Source organism: Harpegnathos saltator, unplaced genomic scaffold (genome assembly GCF_003227715.2).
Source record: "Harpegnathos saltator strain DR-91 unplaced genomic scaffold, Hsal_v8.6 scaffold115, whole genome shotgun sequence".
In the NCBI taxonomy this organism is placed as follows: domain Eukaryota; kingdom Metazoa; phylum Arthropoda; class Insecta; order Hymenoptera; family Formicidae; genus Harpegnathos; species Harpegnathos saltator.
The window spans coordinates 952,942-972,325 of NW_020229890.1; the positions used below are offsets into that span (position 1 = coordinate 952,942).

General features: G+C 43.8%; 4 protein-coding genes across 7 annotated transcripts in view; 1 reads left to right on the forward strand and 3 right to left on the reverse strand.

Annotated features, from left to right (window-relative positions):
* The window catches only part of LOC105188283 (MAP7 domain-containing protein 1), a 204,140-nt gene extending 191,821 nt beyond the window's left edge, over positions 1–12,319 (reverse strand). For 2 of the 4 annotated variants that reach the window (XM_025302879.1, XM_025302874.1), the window contains exon 1: positions 12,211–12,319. In XM_025302879.1, coding sequence (XP_025158664.1) covers positions 12,211–12,256 — 46 coding nt within the window. In that variant the 5' untranslated portion in view covers positions 12,257–12,319. Of the gene's footprint in view, positions 1–1,105; positions 1,254–12,210 lie in introns of those variants that run through there. The other 2 variants (XM_025302876.1, XM_025302885.1) reach the window with 2 other exon arrangements.
* Positions 12,320–12,398: 79 nt separating this feature from the next.
* On the forward strand, positions 12,399–15,823 carry Acat2 (Acetyl-CoA acetyltransferase 2). The gene is made up of 9 exons (XM_011149672.3): positions 12,399–12,477; positions 13,191–13,400; positions 13,843–13,964; positions 14,206–14,318; positions 14,443–14,642; positions 14,730–14,959; positions 15,040–15,228; positions 15,317–15,479; positions 15,551–15,823. The coding sequence occupies exons 2-9, from the start codon at positions 13,352–13,354 to the stop codon at positions 15,667–15,669; spliced, it is 1,185 nt and encodes a 394-aa protein (XP_011147974.1). The 5' UTR covers positions 12,399–12,477; positions 13,191–13,351; the 3' UTR covers positions 15,670–15,823.
* A 252-nt stretch (positions 15,824–16,075) lies between these two features.
* Positions 16,076–19,055, reverse strand: LOC105188287 (U7 snRNA-associated Sm-like protein LSm10). Its single transcript, XM_011149674.3, has 3 exons — positions 18,804–19,055; positions 18,443–18,560; positions 16,076–16,340 (listed from the first exon to the last, which is right to left on the reverse strand). Exons 1-3 carry the CDS (start codon positions 18,938–18,940, stop codon positions 16,155–16,157), a joined length of 441 nt encoding a protein of 146 aa, XP_011147976.1. The 5' UTR covers positions 18,941–19,055; the 3' UTR covers positions 16,076–16,154.
* On the reverse strand, positions 16,416–18,384 carry Nt5a (5' nucleotidase A). The gene has a single exon (XM_011149673.3). It carries the CDS (start codon positions 18,030–18,032, stop codon positions 16,596–16,598), a length of 1,437 nt encoding a protein of 478 aa, XP_011147975.1. The 5' UTR covers positions 18,033–18,384; the 3' UTR covers positions 16,416–16,595.
* Positions 19,056–19,384: the final 329 nt, after the last annotated feature.

Here is a 19,384-nt window from a genome sequence, read left to right on the forward strand (position 1 = left end):
TCGCGCAACACGATCGAGTTCTCTGGAAGGATCGATGGTGGAGGGACTTTCAACCGCGCGCGAACGCTCTAGCCGACCTCCGGAGACTTTAGTGTTTTTCGACGAATGCGCGCTCGCGCGACGCGTACGTGTACTTAGCAATTATGCCACTCGACTGCAAATAAAGCAACCAGGGCCCCGCTTCGCTAGACGAAGCAAACGTGCTCTGTAGGGTGAAATTATCGCGAGGAATTACAATCCCGTGCTTCGAATGGTACAATTACCATGTAGATTAGATTGGTAAGTGCGCGAATGGCAAGGGGACGAAAGGGACGTGCATTCTCTTGCGAAACTTCAATTATATTTAAATTATTATTCCGAAATCTAATTGCGGAATCGGTTCAGTCGGCGAAAGAAAATTGCGCGAATAATTGAACGCTCGATAGATATATAGATCTACATTAGAGCAGCGCAGCACATTGATCGTACAAAGCGAAGCTTGACAACTTCCAGCCTCACACCGCATTTCTTCTTTTTCTTTTTCTTTTCTTTTCCTCCGATTCGACCGGTGTTACGGATTTGCCATATGAAAGGTATAACCGATCGGGATATTAAGGTCGACTCATTTCATCCGGTATTTTCACCTTGCCAGGTCGTTACGTCGTAATACACTCGTCCGTAATTATAGGTCATTCGCTCGAGTTTGTTTAGCGCGCTGTGCAATTCATTAGGACAAATCCCTCGTTTCCTCCGCGTGGCCGAGATAAATCGCGTCTCTCTACAACGTGTTTCATCGTATACTCGCTGCCAGCCTGCGAACGCGGAACACTATTGTGCAATAATTATGCGACTCGGCTTAACGAGCGCGTGGCTTTTCTGTGGCTGTCGACTCTCCTGCCCTTCGCGATAACTTAGGCGCGATGTGTCTCGCATAATCTAATATTATCTTCGGACTTTGTCAAGTAAACGATTAAAAAATTATATTCGTACAAGCTTCCTCGAAGTTGGAGAAATATGAAAAAAAAAAAAAAAGCTTTTGATATGCCGAAGATAATCGTTGGAGCTGTGTGCTGAGGATTAAGATTGTCCTGTTGACACGTACGGTACACGATGATGACAGACATACCTGAATCAGACTGCCCATATTTCGCGAGCATTGCGACCACCATTATCAGCTGCTGCTCGATACGGACACTATCGGAGGAACTACTCCTTATCACTAATCGCCGGTGACGCCGCTGACGCGCGTAATCCGCGACTCGCGAAATTACTCGATCGCGCCTAAGGAGGCCGAAGGAGATGAGCGAAACGAGAGCGATCCCGAGTGTTACGACCCTCGATGTACACGGTGAATCACCAATTTAGGACACACAGTGCATGCATGTACTTCGTTACGGAGAGAGCTCGAGCGTAATCCGTGTCGTCGCGTTAAAGTCGATTTACCGTCCGACCGATCGACTTACTCTCGATTTACGCTGAGCCTCACGCTGAGAGTGCAAAAAAGCTTGATCTCTACAAGTCATTTAGTAATCATTCGCGCAAGCCTCATTGGCGATACAAAAAGCCTATCTCCCGCTCGTTGTTTGTGAGTCGAAAGGTCGTTACGCGATAACACTTGATCGACGCGAAAGAACCAGTCGCGAGGGGGAGTAAAAGTGCGGTGTTCAATTTATTCGATCGCGAGACGAGGAACGACCCTTCGGACGAGAGAAAATCGCGCGCATTCCGGATATTACAGATTCCTGGCACGAATATAGCTTCTCGGAATATAGGATTGCATTTCGTTTCACGGCGGTGTGCACATTTTCAGGGTAAGATGAAAGCGACGATTTTACCGCGTGACGCAACAACGTTTGACAAGCGGGCAATATTCAAACGTAATGCCGGCATGACTCACAGAAATATCTCCTTTCACGGTTCTCGCGTAGAACTTAACCTATACGAAGAAACCTCCTTTTGCCGCAGGCTTTTCCGCGTGAGCCTGTACTCACTGTATCCGGATATGAAATTTTAATCGAAATTGCAAATGCATACGCTATTCCATCGCTGTAGCATCGACCGACGCCGAAGGATATCCTATTCCTTCGGCAATAAGGACGACCCGACACGTTCACAGAGTCGTCCCTTCATCGCGAAATAAAAGTAGAGAAAGGGGGGAAAAAAAAAAAGAAAAGAAAAGAAAAAATCTGATCGAACACTCGGAAACGCTCGACTTGCAATCGCCGAAGATTACGAAGAGACACAATCGCGCGAGATGTCCTCTCGCTTCCTCGGTCTCCTTCCGTCTCGGGACACGTACACTGACCTCGGCAAAACACACGATCGACTTCGAGTGCCGCGTGCACACGCGTGTTCGCGAAGGTCGGAGAGCTCTCCGGAACCTCGCCCGCGTCCTTGACTTTCGCGTGGAAGCGCGTAACTGGCTGGATGCGCTCGGATCCAGGATCGGGACGGACGAGATTCGTTGTACGACTGCGTGAAGCCGAGTGCAGCTCTGCGATGAATCAACCCCCTCCCTTTCCCTAGCGAGTCGATGTACCTCGGCTACCCCCTCTCTCTCCTGTCCGCCGGTCCTGTCCCTTCCGTTGTATCCGACGCTCTTTCACCGAACGGCCCTGCCGAGCGATAAGTGATAACGAACCGTCGTCGCGACGGCTTCTGGAGAAAGGGTCGCGCTGGGACGCTGAACTGTCGGAAGTTCTATTTGCAGGCACGAGTTCGATTGAGTGAAGAGCGCAACAGTTATATCAAAATAGCTCGGCTCCTTAAATATGGCGAGACTACAGATACACCGAGAAGAAGACACGAGATCATGACCTGTTGCGGGCCTGTCAGGTTGTACATTTGACAGCCAAAGGCGATTCACACGCGGAGGTCAAAGATGAGGGAGGCCTGGAGTGAAGTGTCGGGACACCTCGACCCGTGTATGGTAATTCTCAAGAATGTGCTAACATCGCGGAAAGAGACGGGGAGAACGAGATGGCAAAAGATACGAAGGTTGCGCTCCGTTCGCGCGTTTGGACATTTTCTTTTTTAGCTACAACTTCGAAACGACGCGTGACGACATCGAACAGGCAGCACGCCAACGATTGAGTCAAGCGACACGTCGAGAGCGCACGCGAAATTCATGTTAACACTTGATGAATCTTACGCCTATTTCTGCCGTGCACACCTGGCAGAATCAACCGAAATATTTCCCGACGCAATAGGTTGAATGACTCAACTCGGTGGAGACGCGTCTCGAGTGAAAATCGTCGCGAATTTACTCGGTCCTCTTCTAAGCGTGATTAAACACGGCTGGTCACTCGCGAACCGATGCCTCCGATGGCCGTAGTTTCTATTTTCACGTTTAATTTTCCACGGTACTACACTCATTGAAGGTGCAATTACCGAAACGCGCGTCTCGTCGTCCATCAAAGCCGTGTCTGATAAAATTTCCATCGAGATGAAATCGGTCGTAATTGAATCAAACGCCCTCTCCATAGACGAGACTTTGACATTATTTACGAAGCGGAGAAGATCGATGAGACTGTCGAGAGACTGCGGAGCGCATCGGCTGCGTCGCGCAAGTGAACAGAAAGCGCGCTTTTGCCGGGCGAAGCCGCGCGGCACCGCGATGAAAAAGAAGGACAGAGAGAGAGAGAGAGAGAATGTTTCGCGCCACGTGGCATCGTAAAAAAGTAAAAACTCGCAGTGGCGTTGCGGATAATTATCATGCTCGCGAGCATAATTCACGATCTCATACCGCACGAGCGTACCACATGCCGCGCGAGCGATGCAACTTTCACGGAGCCGCGAAGCAGAATTGCTCGACGGAGCGGACAACGAATGACCGATGGTGCCTGGCGCGTGCATAGAAATCGCTGGAACGGGGTTGGTGTTCGTCATGCGATCGCGCCGCGTTTAATGCGCGGACGTGTGAAAACGTGACCGCGAGAGGTTTCTCGCTGTAACGCCGGCGGAGGAAGAGGGAGAGAAAGAGAGATACTTTCCTCCGAGTCGATTTCTAACGTCGTCGTCGTCGTCGTCGTCGGATGCGGATAGAGCGAGCTCCCGCTTAGCACAGAATCGCGATAGACGCCGTCGCACTTCCGCGCGATTTCCGAGTCGAGAAATTTCAGCGAAAGCTTTCGACGCTCTTCCTGCTCCGCAACTTTTCGTCCTTTATTTCTTCATCGCTGGAAATCTCGCGACAATTTTCCACTCGGATGTCTCTTTGTTCTCCGCGAATTTCTTCTCAATGTCCGTGCAAGTCGGAAATATCCGACGTAATAAATTGAACATACCTCGAAAACCTACATCGCTGCCCGCATCCCGCGCCCCGCGTCCTTCGTCCTGGCACCTCAACCCGGCTGCTGCTCATCCTGGCTGCTCCTCCGTCGTGACACTGACACTGACACTCGTGCGGGTACGATTCGAGATCGAAGATTTCGTAATAAATTCATCACGTGTTAAATAACGCGACACCGACGCGCGGACCCGATTGAGTACTCCAAGAGCCGACGAAATATTTCGATCGCCCGACGAAAATAACGCACCGACGACACACGCACTCCGTCCGCGCTGTGCGTGTCTCACTCGCCGGCTCGAAGCATAATAGAATCAGTCGGGAAAGCACGCGACTCACGAAGGTGAGTAAATTTGACCGCTTTAAAGGTCCGGACTGTTTTCGAAACATTGATTGTTTTGATCGCTCGGCTCTGTTCAGCGGTGGGGAACGACCCCGCTGACGCTATTGACGAGAGACGACGTAGTCCTTTGTGTCCTTTGTCTCAATCCGCCGCGCGTACCCGTCGCGTACTTTTCCGTGACTGAATGTTATATTGCGTCATGAGAGCCGTGTATCGATGAATTACTTAAAACAGCCTTTGATTCGCGAATATCTCGCCGGCTCTTGAAATATTCGATCGGCGTCTCCCGTCACCGCGTTCATTAACGAGCGTTTATAATTAATTCCTCCGATCAAATCGCATCTACACGAATGTCAGTGTTAAGAGCTAATTTTCGAAATGTCACGACAGCGAAGCGGGAAACGGAATGCCAGATTGAGAGAAGTCTGCTGGATACGGGCAGCGATATATTTTAATATGATATTGTTTGCTGTAGAAAATCTTTTTAAATTTAATAACGGGGATGTTTGAACAAAATTACCGAGAATGTTGCATTGTTTAGCAATGGTTTCTCTCATATTTGCAGCTGAATATGCAATTAGTACGCTATTGTTCGTTGAAATTGAAGATAAATATTAAACGCAGGTAGAATGAGAGAGATGATCTCAAACCAAAAGAGGAAATAAGACGAGATAATGAGATGTTAAATCAATCCGAAATAAATCTTTCTTTAAGACTATACGCGAAGAACACAACAATAAGTATTTATTTATAGCGTCAAGGTGAAACACAGTAGCCTGTATAATACAATGTTACATCTCGAGATTCCCCACTGGGCCTGCCGAGTTTGACGGAATGTGCAAGATTAATGTAAAACCGATAATTCGACCTGGGCGTGACAGCTGAAGGCAGAGGGGGGGGGGAGGGGCCAGAGGGCATCGATGCGAAGGAAGGCAAATAAAGAAACGCGTGCTAATGATAATGCGCAAGATGCCCGGCCCTACACGATACGGAAGAGGATTACTTTGCAAAAGAGGTATGAAAAGTCGACGTCACAGTCCCTTGATTTAGCCCCGACGACGATAGCAAAAGCAGGATATATCCAGCGAGGAGATACGTTTATCGAGTAGCGCGGTGTCATTCGAAACGAGTCGCCGCCAGGCAACAAGGTTGATCGAGAATGCAACCGAATGCAATCGAAATGGATACCGTTTGTGGTTCGCAGGGAAGGAAGAAAAGAGAGAAAAGGAGATATTATATTTAAGTCAAGTATGTGGATAAAACACTTATTAAGAGCATGGGAAATATTACACGCGATTACAGGCAAAAATGGAAACAGATAGAAGCAAACGCGGATAAGCGGACCTTGCGAAAAATGATAACGCGTATTATTCAATATACGCGTGTTATCAACTCGTAAAGACTTATAGAGAACAGGTTCCAAAAGGAGCGAGAGAGAGAGAGAGAGAGAGAGAGAGAGAGAGAGAGAGGGGGGGGAGGGAGGGAGTGAGAAAAGCATCTCAAGTCTAGCCTAATGGATTATCCGAGATTATCTCGCGAAAATGTAATCGGAAATCTGAAGGGTCTTGCGTAAAAGAGGACGAAGGAAAGAGATGGGAGACAGAAAAGGATCCGCATAGTAAGCAGGTATGCAAATATGGAAGCATGGATTATTAAACTGGCCGTAATCGGCACGCATTCCCGCGCGAAAGTCGCGTCGCGAATAACACGCCTCCGAGGGAGGACCGCGCGTCGTCGATCGGATCGCTCTTATCGAGCGAATTGCGCATAATTACGTCAACAAAGTAGATGTAAAATAGATTTTTGTATTCGATCGTCTGCTCACCGTTCTCTTTCGCAGCCCTCGAGACTTCACGGCGACTTTGCCTCGGCGGAAAAGGCCGACCGAAAACTACCGTCCGGTCGATGATTGCGTAACGGTGTTAAAATAATTAGTGCGTATTACGTGTAGCGCTGAGTTGCGCTGCGCTGCGCTGCGCTGCGCTGCGCTGCGCGCGGTCGTAATTGGTGGACGCTGCGCGTCGACAGGCGAGAACGAGCACGATGCGAAACGGCGATACGTCGCGATGGAACGGTGGCCGACGAGATGAGATGCAAATTTTCTCGTTATGTATCCTCTCGTTAGCTCACCGCCTCGATCTGGTCCGCGGTGGTCTGACGTTTTCTCCTTTAATAAATCTCAATTTATTCCCGGTGGCGATGAAACTAATTAATATAAATGAAGAGGTGAACGGAGATGAAAGAGATAAATCGAATCTCACGAGAGGGAGAATTATCATCTCAAATAGATCGTTATCTTATCTGTTACTCATAATCACGCGTGAAGGGCGCGTGATTTCGCTCCGCGCGACGAATCACCGCGGAGACAAAGAAGAGCGACGGGGCGGGGGCGAGCAAAGTGACGACAAGTGAGAAAAGCCGAGCTGAATCTCCGCGACGCGATTGCGAGAAATGGCGCTGGAAAAATTTATACAATCTACATATCCAAGGCAACGAGATTCTCGCGGGGGAGTGAGTCATCATGTATAATATCGATCCACCTACATTGTACAATCGGCGAGCGTTGCAGGCAACACACTCTAGAGTTCGCGGCGCAGAGACGACTTGCCGCTACCGGCGACCACGGGCGACCACGTTGCGCGATTCGACGAGACGGACGACGATTCATTAAAACGGCCACCACGAGCAGCAGCACACTTCCCTCTGCCGATTCGACGTGGTCGGTGAATGCCGGCCAATTTAAAGCGTTCCACATCGTTTCCTGTTTATTACGTCCCCGATGTCGGCACGATCAATGGCCGCGTGGCCCTGACGATGGCGAGCGAAATATCACGCAAAATCGTGCGATCATTATTTAATCCTTAAAGAGCGCCGCTTCTATCGGGCTGACGGTAACCTTCTACCTCGGAAATTAAACGGCCAATTTATCGCTCCGAATTGCAGCACGAGTCGCGCGAGTCGCTGCGCGAAGCGCGCTAGCGACGATCATTGTGGGACATCCCACGCGCTTGTGGGACTTTGGAGTTTTGTGAATGAAGAGGTGTACACAATATACCAAGGCGGAGCCTACGAGCTTGCCAAAAAAGAAGCGGGGTTATTTTGGCACTCGACTAAAGTCGAGTCGAACAATCTCTCGATTTAAATGAAGATAAACACAAGAGGGGGAGGAGCGCGTATATACGTGTGCGTGACGACACACGTGTGACGTCGCAGGCGGCTAGAGCGAAACCGACGCACGCTACGCGCGCGCACGCGCACACACACACACACACACACACACACACACACACACACACACACACACACACACATATATCACGATACAAAACAGGCATTATTATAAATTGCCTTTTGAAAGTACATGGCACGGGAATCCGACATTGAGGGATTAACGATGGAAAGCGGCACGCGATGAAATTATCAAAGCCGGTAATAAATGATCGGATTTTTAAACGCAGGCTTCAGACGGGGGCGAGCAACAATGCCGTACCGTTAGCGTACAGGCGCACAATCATACGGGTGTTGCGAGAATAAATAACTGCAACCTACTTAAGAGCCTTCGTTACACGCTACTCGTACGCCAAAGCACATCAATCAGAAACACGAGCGCGTCGTCTCGCGCCTCGAGTGATCGAGTCAACAGACTCGTATTGTCCAGGTACGAGAGAGAGAGAGAGAGAGAGAGAGAGAGAGAGAGAGAGAGAAAGAGACGAAATAACTACTCGATATAATGAACCGTCATGATCACGAGGTTTACCTCGGGATCAAACTTGTGAACTCTCCCCGACTCCCGTTGCCGAGAAACAGCGGCTCGTTTCTCCTGAAACGCAAAGCTCAGAAAATAAATATTCCAAGAGATTCGGAGGAACGATACGGAAATTGTTTATGTGAGCCGTGCTTATCTTGCCGGGTCTCATGCATGTCTGATCAAGTTGTGACACAATGTACGTCCGATCCCTTTCGACGAATTCGTACAGGCTTTACATTTCAATGGAGATCAATATGCAGAGTCTCAGTCATGTGTCGTTCGTTATTTATAACCGATCGTCGTGAAGTTCGCAGAGTCAATGTCGTTGCAGCTGATTGCAGCTGATAATAATGAAACGCGTCCCTCCTGAAAGCGCGCCGATAAGAATCGCCGATTGGGACGGAATAGTTATCAGATAACGGTGTAATGGCCTGTTTTGCACAAAAATACACGAGCGGGTATTCGTATTCCGGAAAGGTCTCGTTAAAATGTTGAAACTGACCGTGAAACTCGACTCGAACGACTCAAGTGTAATGCGACGTTGCGTCATAACATTACGAGCGCGCTACAAAGTGCCGGATCATTATAACGTGCACGCATACGCGCCTGTATGTGCACGCATCGTGAGGATAAAGACGAGAAAGAAGTTGAGGATCGTCGGGGGAGAATTTATATTTTGGACGAGAGAATTTATTTCAAAGAGAAAGAGATAGGATAGAGCGAGAAAGAGGGGAGGGAGAGAGAGAGAGAGAGAGAGGAAGAAACGGGAACCGGTGCGTTTCCATAAACGCGGCGTAATCAGCCGACTTCCTTCCGTTAAAAAGCCGCTGAACCATGCCGGCACACGTGAGACCATCTGGCGGATACGAAAAGCGACCGATGTAACTTACAGCGCGGCGAGAAACCGCGCAAAGCTGTATATATATCAAGCGGACTCTATATATATATATATATTACCGTGCCTCTCGGCCGCATCACACATATATGTGTATACCGCCGAGATACGCGCGAATGTGTAACGTTTCTGAACAGCAATTACGCAGCGACAATTACCGTCAGTAGTTACGATATTGTTGCGTGCAACGTCAAAACAACAATTATCCATCGCTCAGCGCGCTTTGTGTCAGGATCATCGAGCCGAAGGCTCGCGTCGTTGCAGACGCAATGTTCAAAAGAGGGCTCAAAAGACGGTAGCCTAATCTCAAAAATAACGAGTGAGCATCCTCCCCACGCATGGTTTGAGAATTGTACGAACGGCTTCCTACGACGCTACCGATAAGCTCAATAATGAGCTCGTAAGTAGAGATAAAATTGCATCGTTCCACAAGACCTTCCGTCCCTCTCCGGGGGGTGGGGGGTTTAAAAAAATTTATGACGTCACTCTTTTGTGTACATGTAAAATCAAAGTGCTGTTAATGAATTATATAACGTTCTTGTATGTAGCGATCTTTCCCGGCGCTTATCGCTGAATTCTTTATCGCCGCCGATACACTCTGCAATAATGCAACGGAATCGAAATCGATAGTAGATCGCGCGGACATCGGCGCGATAAAAGGGACTCGCAGCTGTGGTCACGCGAAACGAAGGCGTGCCGGCAGTTCTACAGGACAACTTTACGATTTACGTCCGACCGAGTCCGCGATCGAGCCAATATCCTCCGTTCAGCGTGTGGAAATCCGAGGCGAGGTTAATCGCAGTGTGCTCCTTAGGCTCAGAAGCCCCCTTCGCGCCGCAAATATCTGCTCGCGTTGGAAAGATGTTCGCGCGCGCGCACGCGCGAAACAAAACGGCAATCTTATCCGGCAGGATCTGCGACACGCCGCGGAAATCACAGCGAGATAAAAATGTGCGCACTTATCGTCACCCGAGACCGAGGCGGTTGTGTAATTCAGACATTGAGACTTCGGACAGGCGGTCTAAAGTATATAGTCTAAAGGCTACAAGTCTTCGAGTGCACGAATGTGCAGCGAACCGGTGCAGCAAAACTTGCATTGTTATACGGCGCGACGGTGGATAGTTGATCTCGTTACACGTATTTACTACATCAGGACTTGATATCAGAAAATATCAATATCCATTCCTCGCGATAAGTTCACTCGGTCTGCGTCGTTTTCAAGTTTAACTACTGACCAACCTCGCTTCTTGTTATTTATTCTCAACGGAGAATGTGCTAGTAGAATGTGTAAAAAGCGTAGGCGTGTGTGACAGAGGCAGCGATTTCAACATTTCAGTATCGTCTTCCGGAAGTAAGGAGAAAGAATCTGATATAAATGCGTTATCTGATTACAGTCTAGAAAACATGTAGGCTGTTACTCATCGTTTTCCACACCTTTTTCCATACCATACCCCAAGAGTGTAACTCTGAGCTCCGGACGATTATAAATAGCCGTAGAGTAGTTTGCGCGTCATAAAAGTCAGATTAGTGACTTGAGACAAAGTTCGTCACAAGACAAGAGAACGTAAGCACGACGCTTGCAATAATATAATTCAATATCTCCCATATATCTATGTAGTCTTAGAAAATAAAGAAAGGTAAGCGATATTCGAGAACCTTTATACCAAGACTTTTTAAGAAACGCGACACCGGCCGACGACGTCCCTGTCTGCTTCAGCACTCACTCAGAATGTCTCAGAGTTATATCCTTCTGCCGCCGCAGGATTCCCCCAGCCGGAATCGACATTTCCTTAAGAAATATCTCGATCTCAGAAGCTACATCTCACTACGTTTTTAATAATCAACGCAACAATTGCGCATTTGTAAGCAATTTTCTTGCTAAAATTCCAAATTCCAATGAGAAATCTAGCCGTGCTCTTTGCAATGTTGACGCGAACATTGGACACAAATTGCAAAAGTCGCGGAATATCTTAAAGGACTCGCGTAACTCGCGATCTCTCGAGACATACCGAGACCAGTTTCCAGTTTGATAAAGACAGCGGCTGGCTATCGTGAACACGTCTACATTGTACCCTGACAAATGACGAAGCGGCATGAACGAACGGCCGGCAGCAGCAGCCAGCGAGAGCACGTTGCAGGCCTCGCACGCGCGGCGCGGTGGCGCCGCGGCTGACGTGCCGCGACGTCGAGGATCGTCGCGCACAGCGGCGCGGCGGCGGCGGCGGCGGCGGCGCGAGCACGTTCGTGATACGTACATACGTAGGTGTGCGAGTCGCGAATCAGCCGGTGTGAAATTCACGAGGACGATCTCGCACGAGGGCTAAGCAGGATCGAAGGGAGACAGCGAAGGAACTCGCGCGAAGATGCGAAAGACTGAGACAGATAACGGTAATCTCTCAGGCGGCCGGGGACGTCGTCGCGCGGAGTCGACGCAAACCGCAAGGCCGTCGGCGCGTGACCTTAATGAGTAATCAGTCCGGCAGCTCGGCCGACTCGGGCGTTAATCGTGCAATATTACGCAAAGCTGTGCGAATTGATCCAACCGTCCGACCGACCGCAAAATCGTCTCGGCACTGTCAAACGCGCGTTGAGCCAACACATCTGATAAGCGACAGGAAGAACGACCAACGACGGCGATGACAGGCACCGTGGACGGGCGACGCGACCACGTCGGGGTGTCGCGGAGCTCGTTCTGAGCCGACGTACGCAAGCCTGGAGCGAATGCCGGGTTCGTGTACGTGATTTTCTCGCGGACGGCTCACGGCGCTCAACGTGCACGGTGCGATATCGCTCGACGATGTGCGGATACGTGCGTGCATGCGGACGGACGGCGGGACCTTGTGGCAATTACGGGACGCGGTGCGCCGCCACGGCGACGTACACGGCCCGGTAATGCCGGGCTGCCGCGGCACGGCCGGATCGCGGCGAGTAAAGGGACACAATGCGCCGACAAATACCTCGTTTCTCGACGAGCTTCGAAATCTCCTCCCTGTTGTCAGCCATCTTAGCACCAGTCACTGTCCCACAATGCACGTTGGGTAAAAACAAACGAGCCGAAGCCGCACCGCGGCGCCAGCGATTCGCAGCTGCAGCGCCACCTGCTGTGTCGCGACCGAGTCAACGCCTGTGTGTCCCAGGGCCGTGCTACGCGCCGCAGAGCACACGGCGCGCGCGCACACGGCGAAGCTTCCGATACTTTTTATCATGATCGTTACATCTCAATGGTATCTCATTAATATTCACTCTCCTCCGATCTTTTAATGATGAATGATATTTCCCGATTTTTGCTCAATCGTGCAAATTATCTCGAAACTTTGAAAATACTTTGCTTTTACGAAATAACTATTTTATCGATGCACTTAACGACTTTTGACACAATAATGTTATCATAAAATCGTTAAAGAAACTCAAATGTTTATCTACTAACGATTAATATAAGGATACTTTGTAACACGTGACCAATAGGTCATATTCTCGATTTGATAATCTTGCTTCATCGAACGTGTTCTTTATATGAAATTCAATATTAAATTCATATATAATCGCTTTTTCATTTTATGCGTCATTCTTGTAAAAATCTCGACTAAAAGCGTATCGATCTTTATGTAATCAATAAAAATCATTTTGCATACCGTCATGTAATATGTATGTCATAATATATATATAGTGTGTCATGTATATATTTGCGTCGTGCATATATTTGCATGATATATTTATGCAAACGTTGAGAATGATAACAAAAAGCAAAGTTGATAAAAAAAAATAGTAAATTTAAATATACGCATATGTCGCTTTTCTTATGTATAGTTTCATCGAAGCCTTATTCCAATGTATAAAACATGCGACATAATCATACCGTTTTAGAAAACAAACTTAATATATTCAGAAGTAGTAGCCAAGTTCCCCTCCTTGAATACTTTTCTTTTCTGCCGTACAGATATATATTCGTGGCATGACACACTTTCATAAAACAGCCGCTCCTGGCACCAGATCGTCCACGCTTATATACTTCCGTTAGGCCGTGCCACGCACGATCCACGACGGCAGTCTTCGTGCGCTTTTCCATGGAATAGGTGGTGTTTGCTCAAAGTTCGCAATATGGGTGACTGCGACGTTGTGATTGTCTCAGCTGTTAGAACTTGCATAGGTAACACCGGAAAGAATAACGTGCAAAGTCAATCAGACATTAACCGAATCATATGCAGCAACTTGTAATACAAACTTTAAACAATTAACTTAATTTGGATCAATCACAAATATAAAGCTAATTCTAAAAATACTTTATGTGTAAATTAATTCTTTAGGAATGATTGTAAACAATAGGTTCTTCTGTGTATATTTATCCAATTCTGGTATATCTGCTGGAAAATCATACATGTGCATATAACATTGGTACAGTAATTATATATATAAAATCTTATATACGAATAAAGTATCTATATAATAAAAGATATATTGTATTACAAGAGGACAGATATATCTTGTCTGAAAATTCATACGAAATAATGTGTACTCATATCATATGTAATCATATATATCACAAATGTACAGATTACTATACTTCTTAATACTCAAGTTGTATCTTATAGGATCATTCTGTGGGTCTTTGTCTTGTCTGAAAGCATCATTGCTGGGAAGTATTGTCATCAAGGAGAGCCTGGCAAGAGTTGGATTAAATGGAACAGATGTTTCTGAAGTTATCATGGGACAGGTATTAAATATTTTAACAAATGCTATAAAAAAAATAGACAATACATCAAATTATATGTATTTTCAAATTTGCAATTAAAAGTATATATTTTAATATATTTTTATCATCTTTATATATTCATGTATCTTTGTTTTTATTACCTACGTAAATTTTTTTTCATTTTATCATTTCATTTATATAAATTCGTATCACTTAAATATATATTTATATTCGTGTATCATATTTTTGTTACTTACTGCAGGTACTTACTGCGACAGAAGGCCAAAATCCTGCAAGACAAGCAGCAATATATGCTGGCATATCTAATCATGTGCCAGCTTATCAAGTCAACATGTTATGTGGTTCTGGTTTAAAGTGCGTATAGATGATAATGACATGATATATTTTATACTGAATGAACATATGTGTGTACGTGTGAAGAAGAATATTAATTATAGGACATAGATATTGAAATGTGACATACATACATAATTTGCAGATCTGTAATAAATGGTTATTCTTCTATAAAATCAGGAGAAAATGACATAGTTGTAGCTGGTGGTCAAGAAAACATGAGCAGGGCACCGCATGCCACTTATCTCAGATCTGCTATTAAATATGGGAATAACAATTTGGTTGATACACTAATAGAAGATGGTTTAACAGATGCCTTCCATAACATCCATATGGCAATCACAGGTATAAAAAGAAGAATATTGCCAAAAAAAGGTATAAAATATTTAAATTTTATATCCCTGTAACTTTATTTTTACGTATTACAAACAGCTGAGAATCTCGCGGAAAAATATGCAATAAGTAGAGAGGCACAAGACAATTATGCAAATAAATCTCAACAAAAAGCTGAAGCTGCCATTACTGCTGGGCATTTTAAAAAAGAGATTGTTCCAGTGATTATTGAAGGCAAGAAAGAAGTTACTGCTGTATCTCAAGACGAATTTCCGAAATTCGGGTCAACCGTAGAAAAACTTGCCAACTTAAAACCAGCATTTAGGCCGGTATGTAAATATCCCTCTGTGTAAGATCATATAACTTTACAAACACAAAATATAACATTCGTTAATTATATTATGTTCAGGGAAATGGCACAATTACTGCCGGCAATGCATCTGGTATAAATGATGGTGCAGCCGCTATAGTTCTAATGTCTCAAGAAGCTGCTGTAAATAAAGGAATTGCACCATTAGCCAGAATCGTTGCAGTTGCACAAGTTGGAGTTGAACCTCAGATCATGGGTATTGGTCCAATCGAAGCTGTTAAATTAGTCGTTAGTATGATATATTTGGTTTTTAATTGATTATATTTATTTTAGCAGGATATGATTTGTCATTATTGAAAATACACTACTATTTCAGTTGAAGAAAGCAAATTGGACAAAGGAGGAAGTAGATTTTTATGAATTAAACGAGGCCTTTGCAGCGCAAGCGATTGTATGTATTCAAGAGCTCGATCTGGATCCTGAGAAAGTTAATGTCAATGGTGGTGCTATTGCCTTAGGCCATCCCATTGGCGCATCTGGTATTCATCAAATTAATGTTCAAACTTGCTTCAACGGAATTCTCACTTTCTAATTGAATTTTGTTTTTTAGGTGCAAGAGTACTGGTTACTCTGTTACACACTTTGGAAAGAACTGGGAAAAAAAAAGGTATTGCATCTTTATGCATTGGAGGAGGCATGGGCATTGCTGTTGCTGTTGAAAGAAAATAACAAATGTCTTCTTTATCCAATATGAAAATTGTTATAAGTCTTTTTATTAACAGATTTTCTTACAAAAATAGCATTTTTCTTATGCTATACGATGATCTTGAGGACATTTGTCATTGAGTTCTATAGAAATTTATCATATATGTATATATAAATATGCAAGTATTCAATTTATTTTAGTGTTAAAATATAATACATGATATTGTTTTAGAAGATAATGCAGTTGAATATTTTTATACTGCAATTTATACAAAATGTAAAGATACATACATATATATATATATATATAGTGTAAAATATTGTAATGTTAAGCTTCTCACAATCTATGAAGAATACAGAACACATAAAGTAAAAACAAAGTCTCTCAAGCTGTAACTAAATCACAATCATCCATTTGAGCAGTTACATTATATTTCACGTCATTCAAGTTCCTATGTATAGGTAGACATTTAAAAAATATCAAACTGAATTTGTATAAATCTCACTTTCTATCTGCTATCTGATTTTGAATCAGTCCTATTTTTACTTTCTAAAATTTTATCTACAGCAACGAGATCTTCTTGTTGTTTTTGTTGAGTGCGTTTTGTTCTAAAATTATGTTTTATATCTTTTACTTCCCTCGGTGAACCCTTTAGTTGTTGTAACTGTTCCTTGATAGCTGGTATAATCCGTATCTTGAATTATAATAATGTTTTCGTCAGAATTTTACTTAATATATGCTACATTATTTAAAATACATTTGTAAGATGCATTTAAAATGCACAAAGCAAGTTTTAGAGAATAAAGATTTTACTCTTATTTAATAAAGACATACACAGAAATAAAACTCAATTATTATTTATTTTTCTATATAATTCCGGAAAGGAACAATTATTTTCGCATAACTGATACATGGTTGTGTGTATACTAACAAGCATATTAATAAGACATTATGATTTTTTATATTTATCAAAACATGGAAAAGATTTATCTACAGCAATTGTTAAAATCTCATCAATGCATGATACACAAAGTTTTGAGTGCTTTTTTATTATATACCCCCAAAAAGTGTCTACATTAGTCTTCAAATCTGTCAAGCAAAAGTAAGATCCCCAAAGTTTTGAGTTCAATATCTTTTTATCTGGATACTGTTTACAACACAAATCCATACAATTATCTTTTTTTTCTGACATTACTTCTTCAACTATGGATATTGTATCACAATATGTGAAAGCATTCGGTACATAAACATCTTGCACCAGGTTGTCACCTATGTATAAACATTGTGGATTTTTTTTACCCGTTGTAAAAGAGAAAAATTTGTGCAAATCTTTCCAATTTCCTTGACTATATATTTTGCCCTTTTGTAAATGTTGACTTATAATATCAGTTTTCTTATTTTGTACAACTTCTAAAAACGGTCGATCCGTGGTAAAAAAGCCTGGTTTTTTTGCAAAGCATATTACAATATCAAAAATAGATTGCCACTTCTCTCCAAGAGCATAAGTTGCAATAAAATTTACGTAATCTATATTTGATCCAGTAAGAAGAAAAGTCACAGGTTTTGGTTCAATCTGTTGCAACCATGAAATTATAGCTGTAATATTAGCTTTATGTAGATATTTTTCTGGATTCTTCTTAACATGGCCAAAGATCCCTTTGTCCAATTCAAAATGATCTATAGAAAACATATAGATCATGCCATCCAATATATCAGGCCAAATATTATATTTATCCTGGTGCGATTCACATTCTTCATCAAGGATATCTACTGCCCGTGCAAACACCAGACTTGCAGGAATATCAAAATAATCCAGCACACTTCTCATTTTTTGAGACAAAGGGCCATTCCAGGTTTCCATTAAAGCCTGAGCATTACTACAGAAAATATCAGTTACTTCCCATTTCTGCTCAGGATATATCTCCTTTATTTGATCTTTATTCAACAAATGTGTGCCATGACAGGCTTTATGGATAATACCATCTAGACCTAATTTGAGTATATTTCCTCTCTCAAAGTCTAGCACTAATCCTTTTTGCATAAAATCCAAGTCATTGTCTGTCAATGGTTCCAACAGTTTCTTATTGTATCCCCGTTTATTTACCATAAATGTAGCTAATATTTCATATTCCATGTGCATCAAGTCCGTAACTTTATAACGCACTAAAGTATTATCCAAGTCGAAGCCAATGCAGTCATAGTCCGCCAGTTTAAACATATTCATATTGCGTTTTACAACACAAAATGTCTTGGAACTATACTGATAAGAGTTCACGTGAACACTGATATTGGTGAGTAGAAATGCTCTACCAGGTACGTGTTTATGTGCAGAAATAGGCGTACTGATATACCATTTAACAGTACTGCGATAAAAGTACCTGATCATATTCTCACATGACCATGATATATTATAGCCAACAGTTCTTCAGCATGTTTTTTCATCAGACACAAGCAGTTGCAATATTTCAAAGTCAAATTAGATAATCTCGAGATATGAAACTTCTTCACCTTGGCATTATTAGCTCGACTGTATTCTGACATTTATTTCTTAACCAAAATGAATGAAAGAAAAACCGTTTTTGGTATGATTTTTTGCATAAACTGATCCATATAAAATAACCTAAACGATCCGTTTGTGTTATCATTCTGAGAACCGCCTTAAAAATTACCAGCGAGATACTAGATAATAACTACCTAGAAAGATACTAGATAATAAGAGAGAGGGGAGAAAAGAGGACGATAGAGAAGGGGGAGAGGAAGCACGCACGGAAAATTTGCAATTTTGTGTCTACTTACATTTGGTGGGATATGAACATAGCGGATGTTCCTTGCTTGCACGAAGGATACGTCATGCTTAAAGGAGTCTCCGCGTGGATCCGTGAATATACAATCCTTCATTACGATGTTCATGAATCTGCAAAAGTGGGGACACGTGCATCAAGTCGATTTACGCGCGACCGAAAACATTTTCTCGCATTAAGATTGCGTCTCTTCTATTAGCGAAAGAAATAATCGTATGTTAATACCGAGATGTATTTCTCACCACGAACATATCGTGTTATCGCGAATAAAGTGCACTTTTGAGTATATAACGGCTATATTAACCAACGATGAAAACTTGCCACAGCGGAAATAAAGCATGTAACATATTACGTACCCGTCGACTTCCTCGACGACGCCGTAAATCGACGCCTCATTCCGCAGGTCCACCGTTGTTCGTTGCTTCTCCACAGCTTTCAGCAGAATAGCCAGGCTGTTGTAAAGAAGATGTTTCTCGTACTTTTCTGTAGCCATCGAGAATACGGACGAGAGCGCGCGAAACACACAATGATCGTGATGCCGTCGATGCCGGCAAGCGGAGTGAGGTGTCACGTGATCTTCGCTCACGGACCTGCGCACAATCGCACGATTTGAACGTGCGTTACGTTGCGTGTAAAGATGTTGCTCTATTATTCTGGTGTTATTGTAGGAAATTCTTTATATATTCGTCTTAATTTGTTTGATTTCCATTTCGCAGCATTACCTCCTTGACGACAGACGTATTATTATCGTTAGGACAAATTGTGGGCCATTAAAGTCGTTTTTATTTAACGCTACAATGCAATTCTACCACACACACTTACTGTAATATATTCGTTATTTTCAACTCTCAAATTCATGATTAACGCTAAACAATGTTTATTCAATGACGTGCCAGATAGATTGGTGTGCAATAATTAATATCATAAATAGTCACTC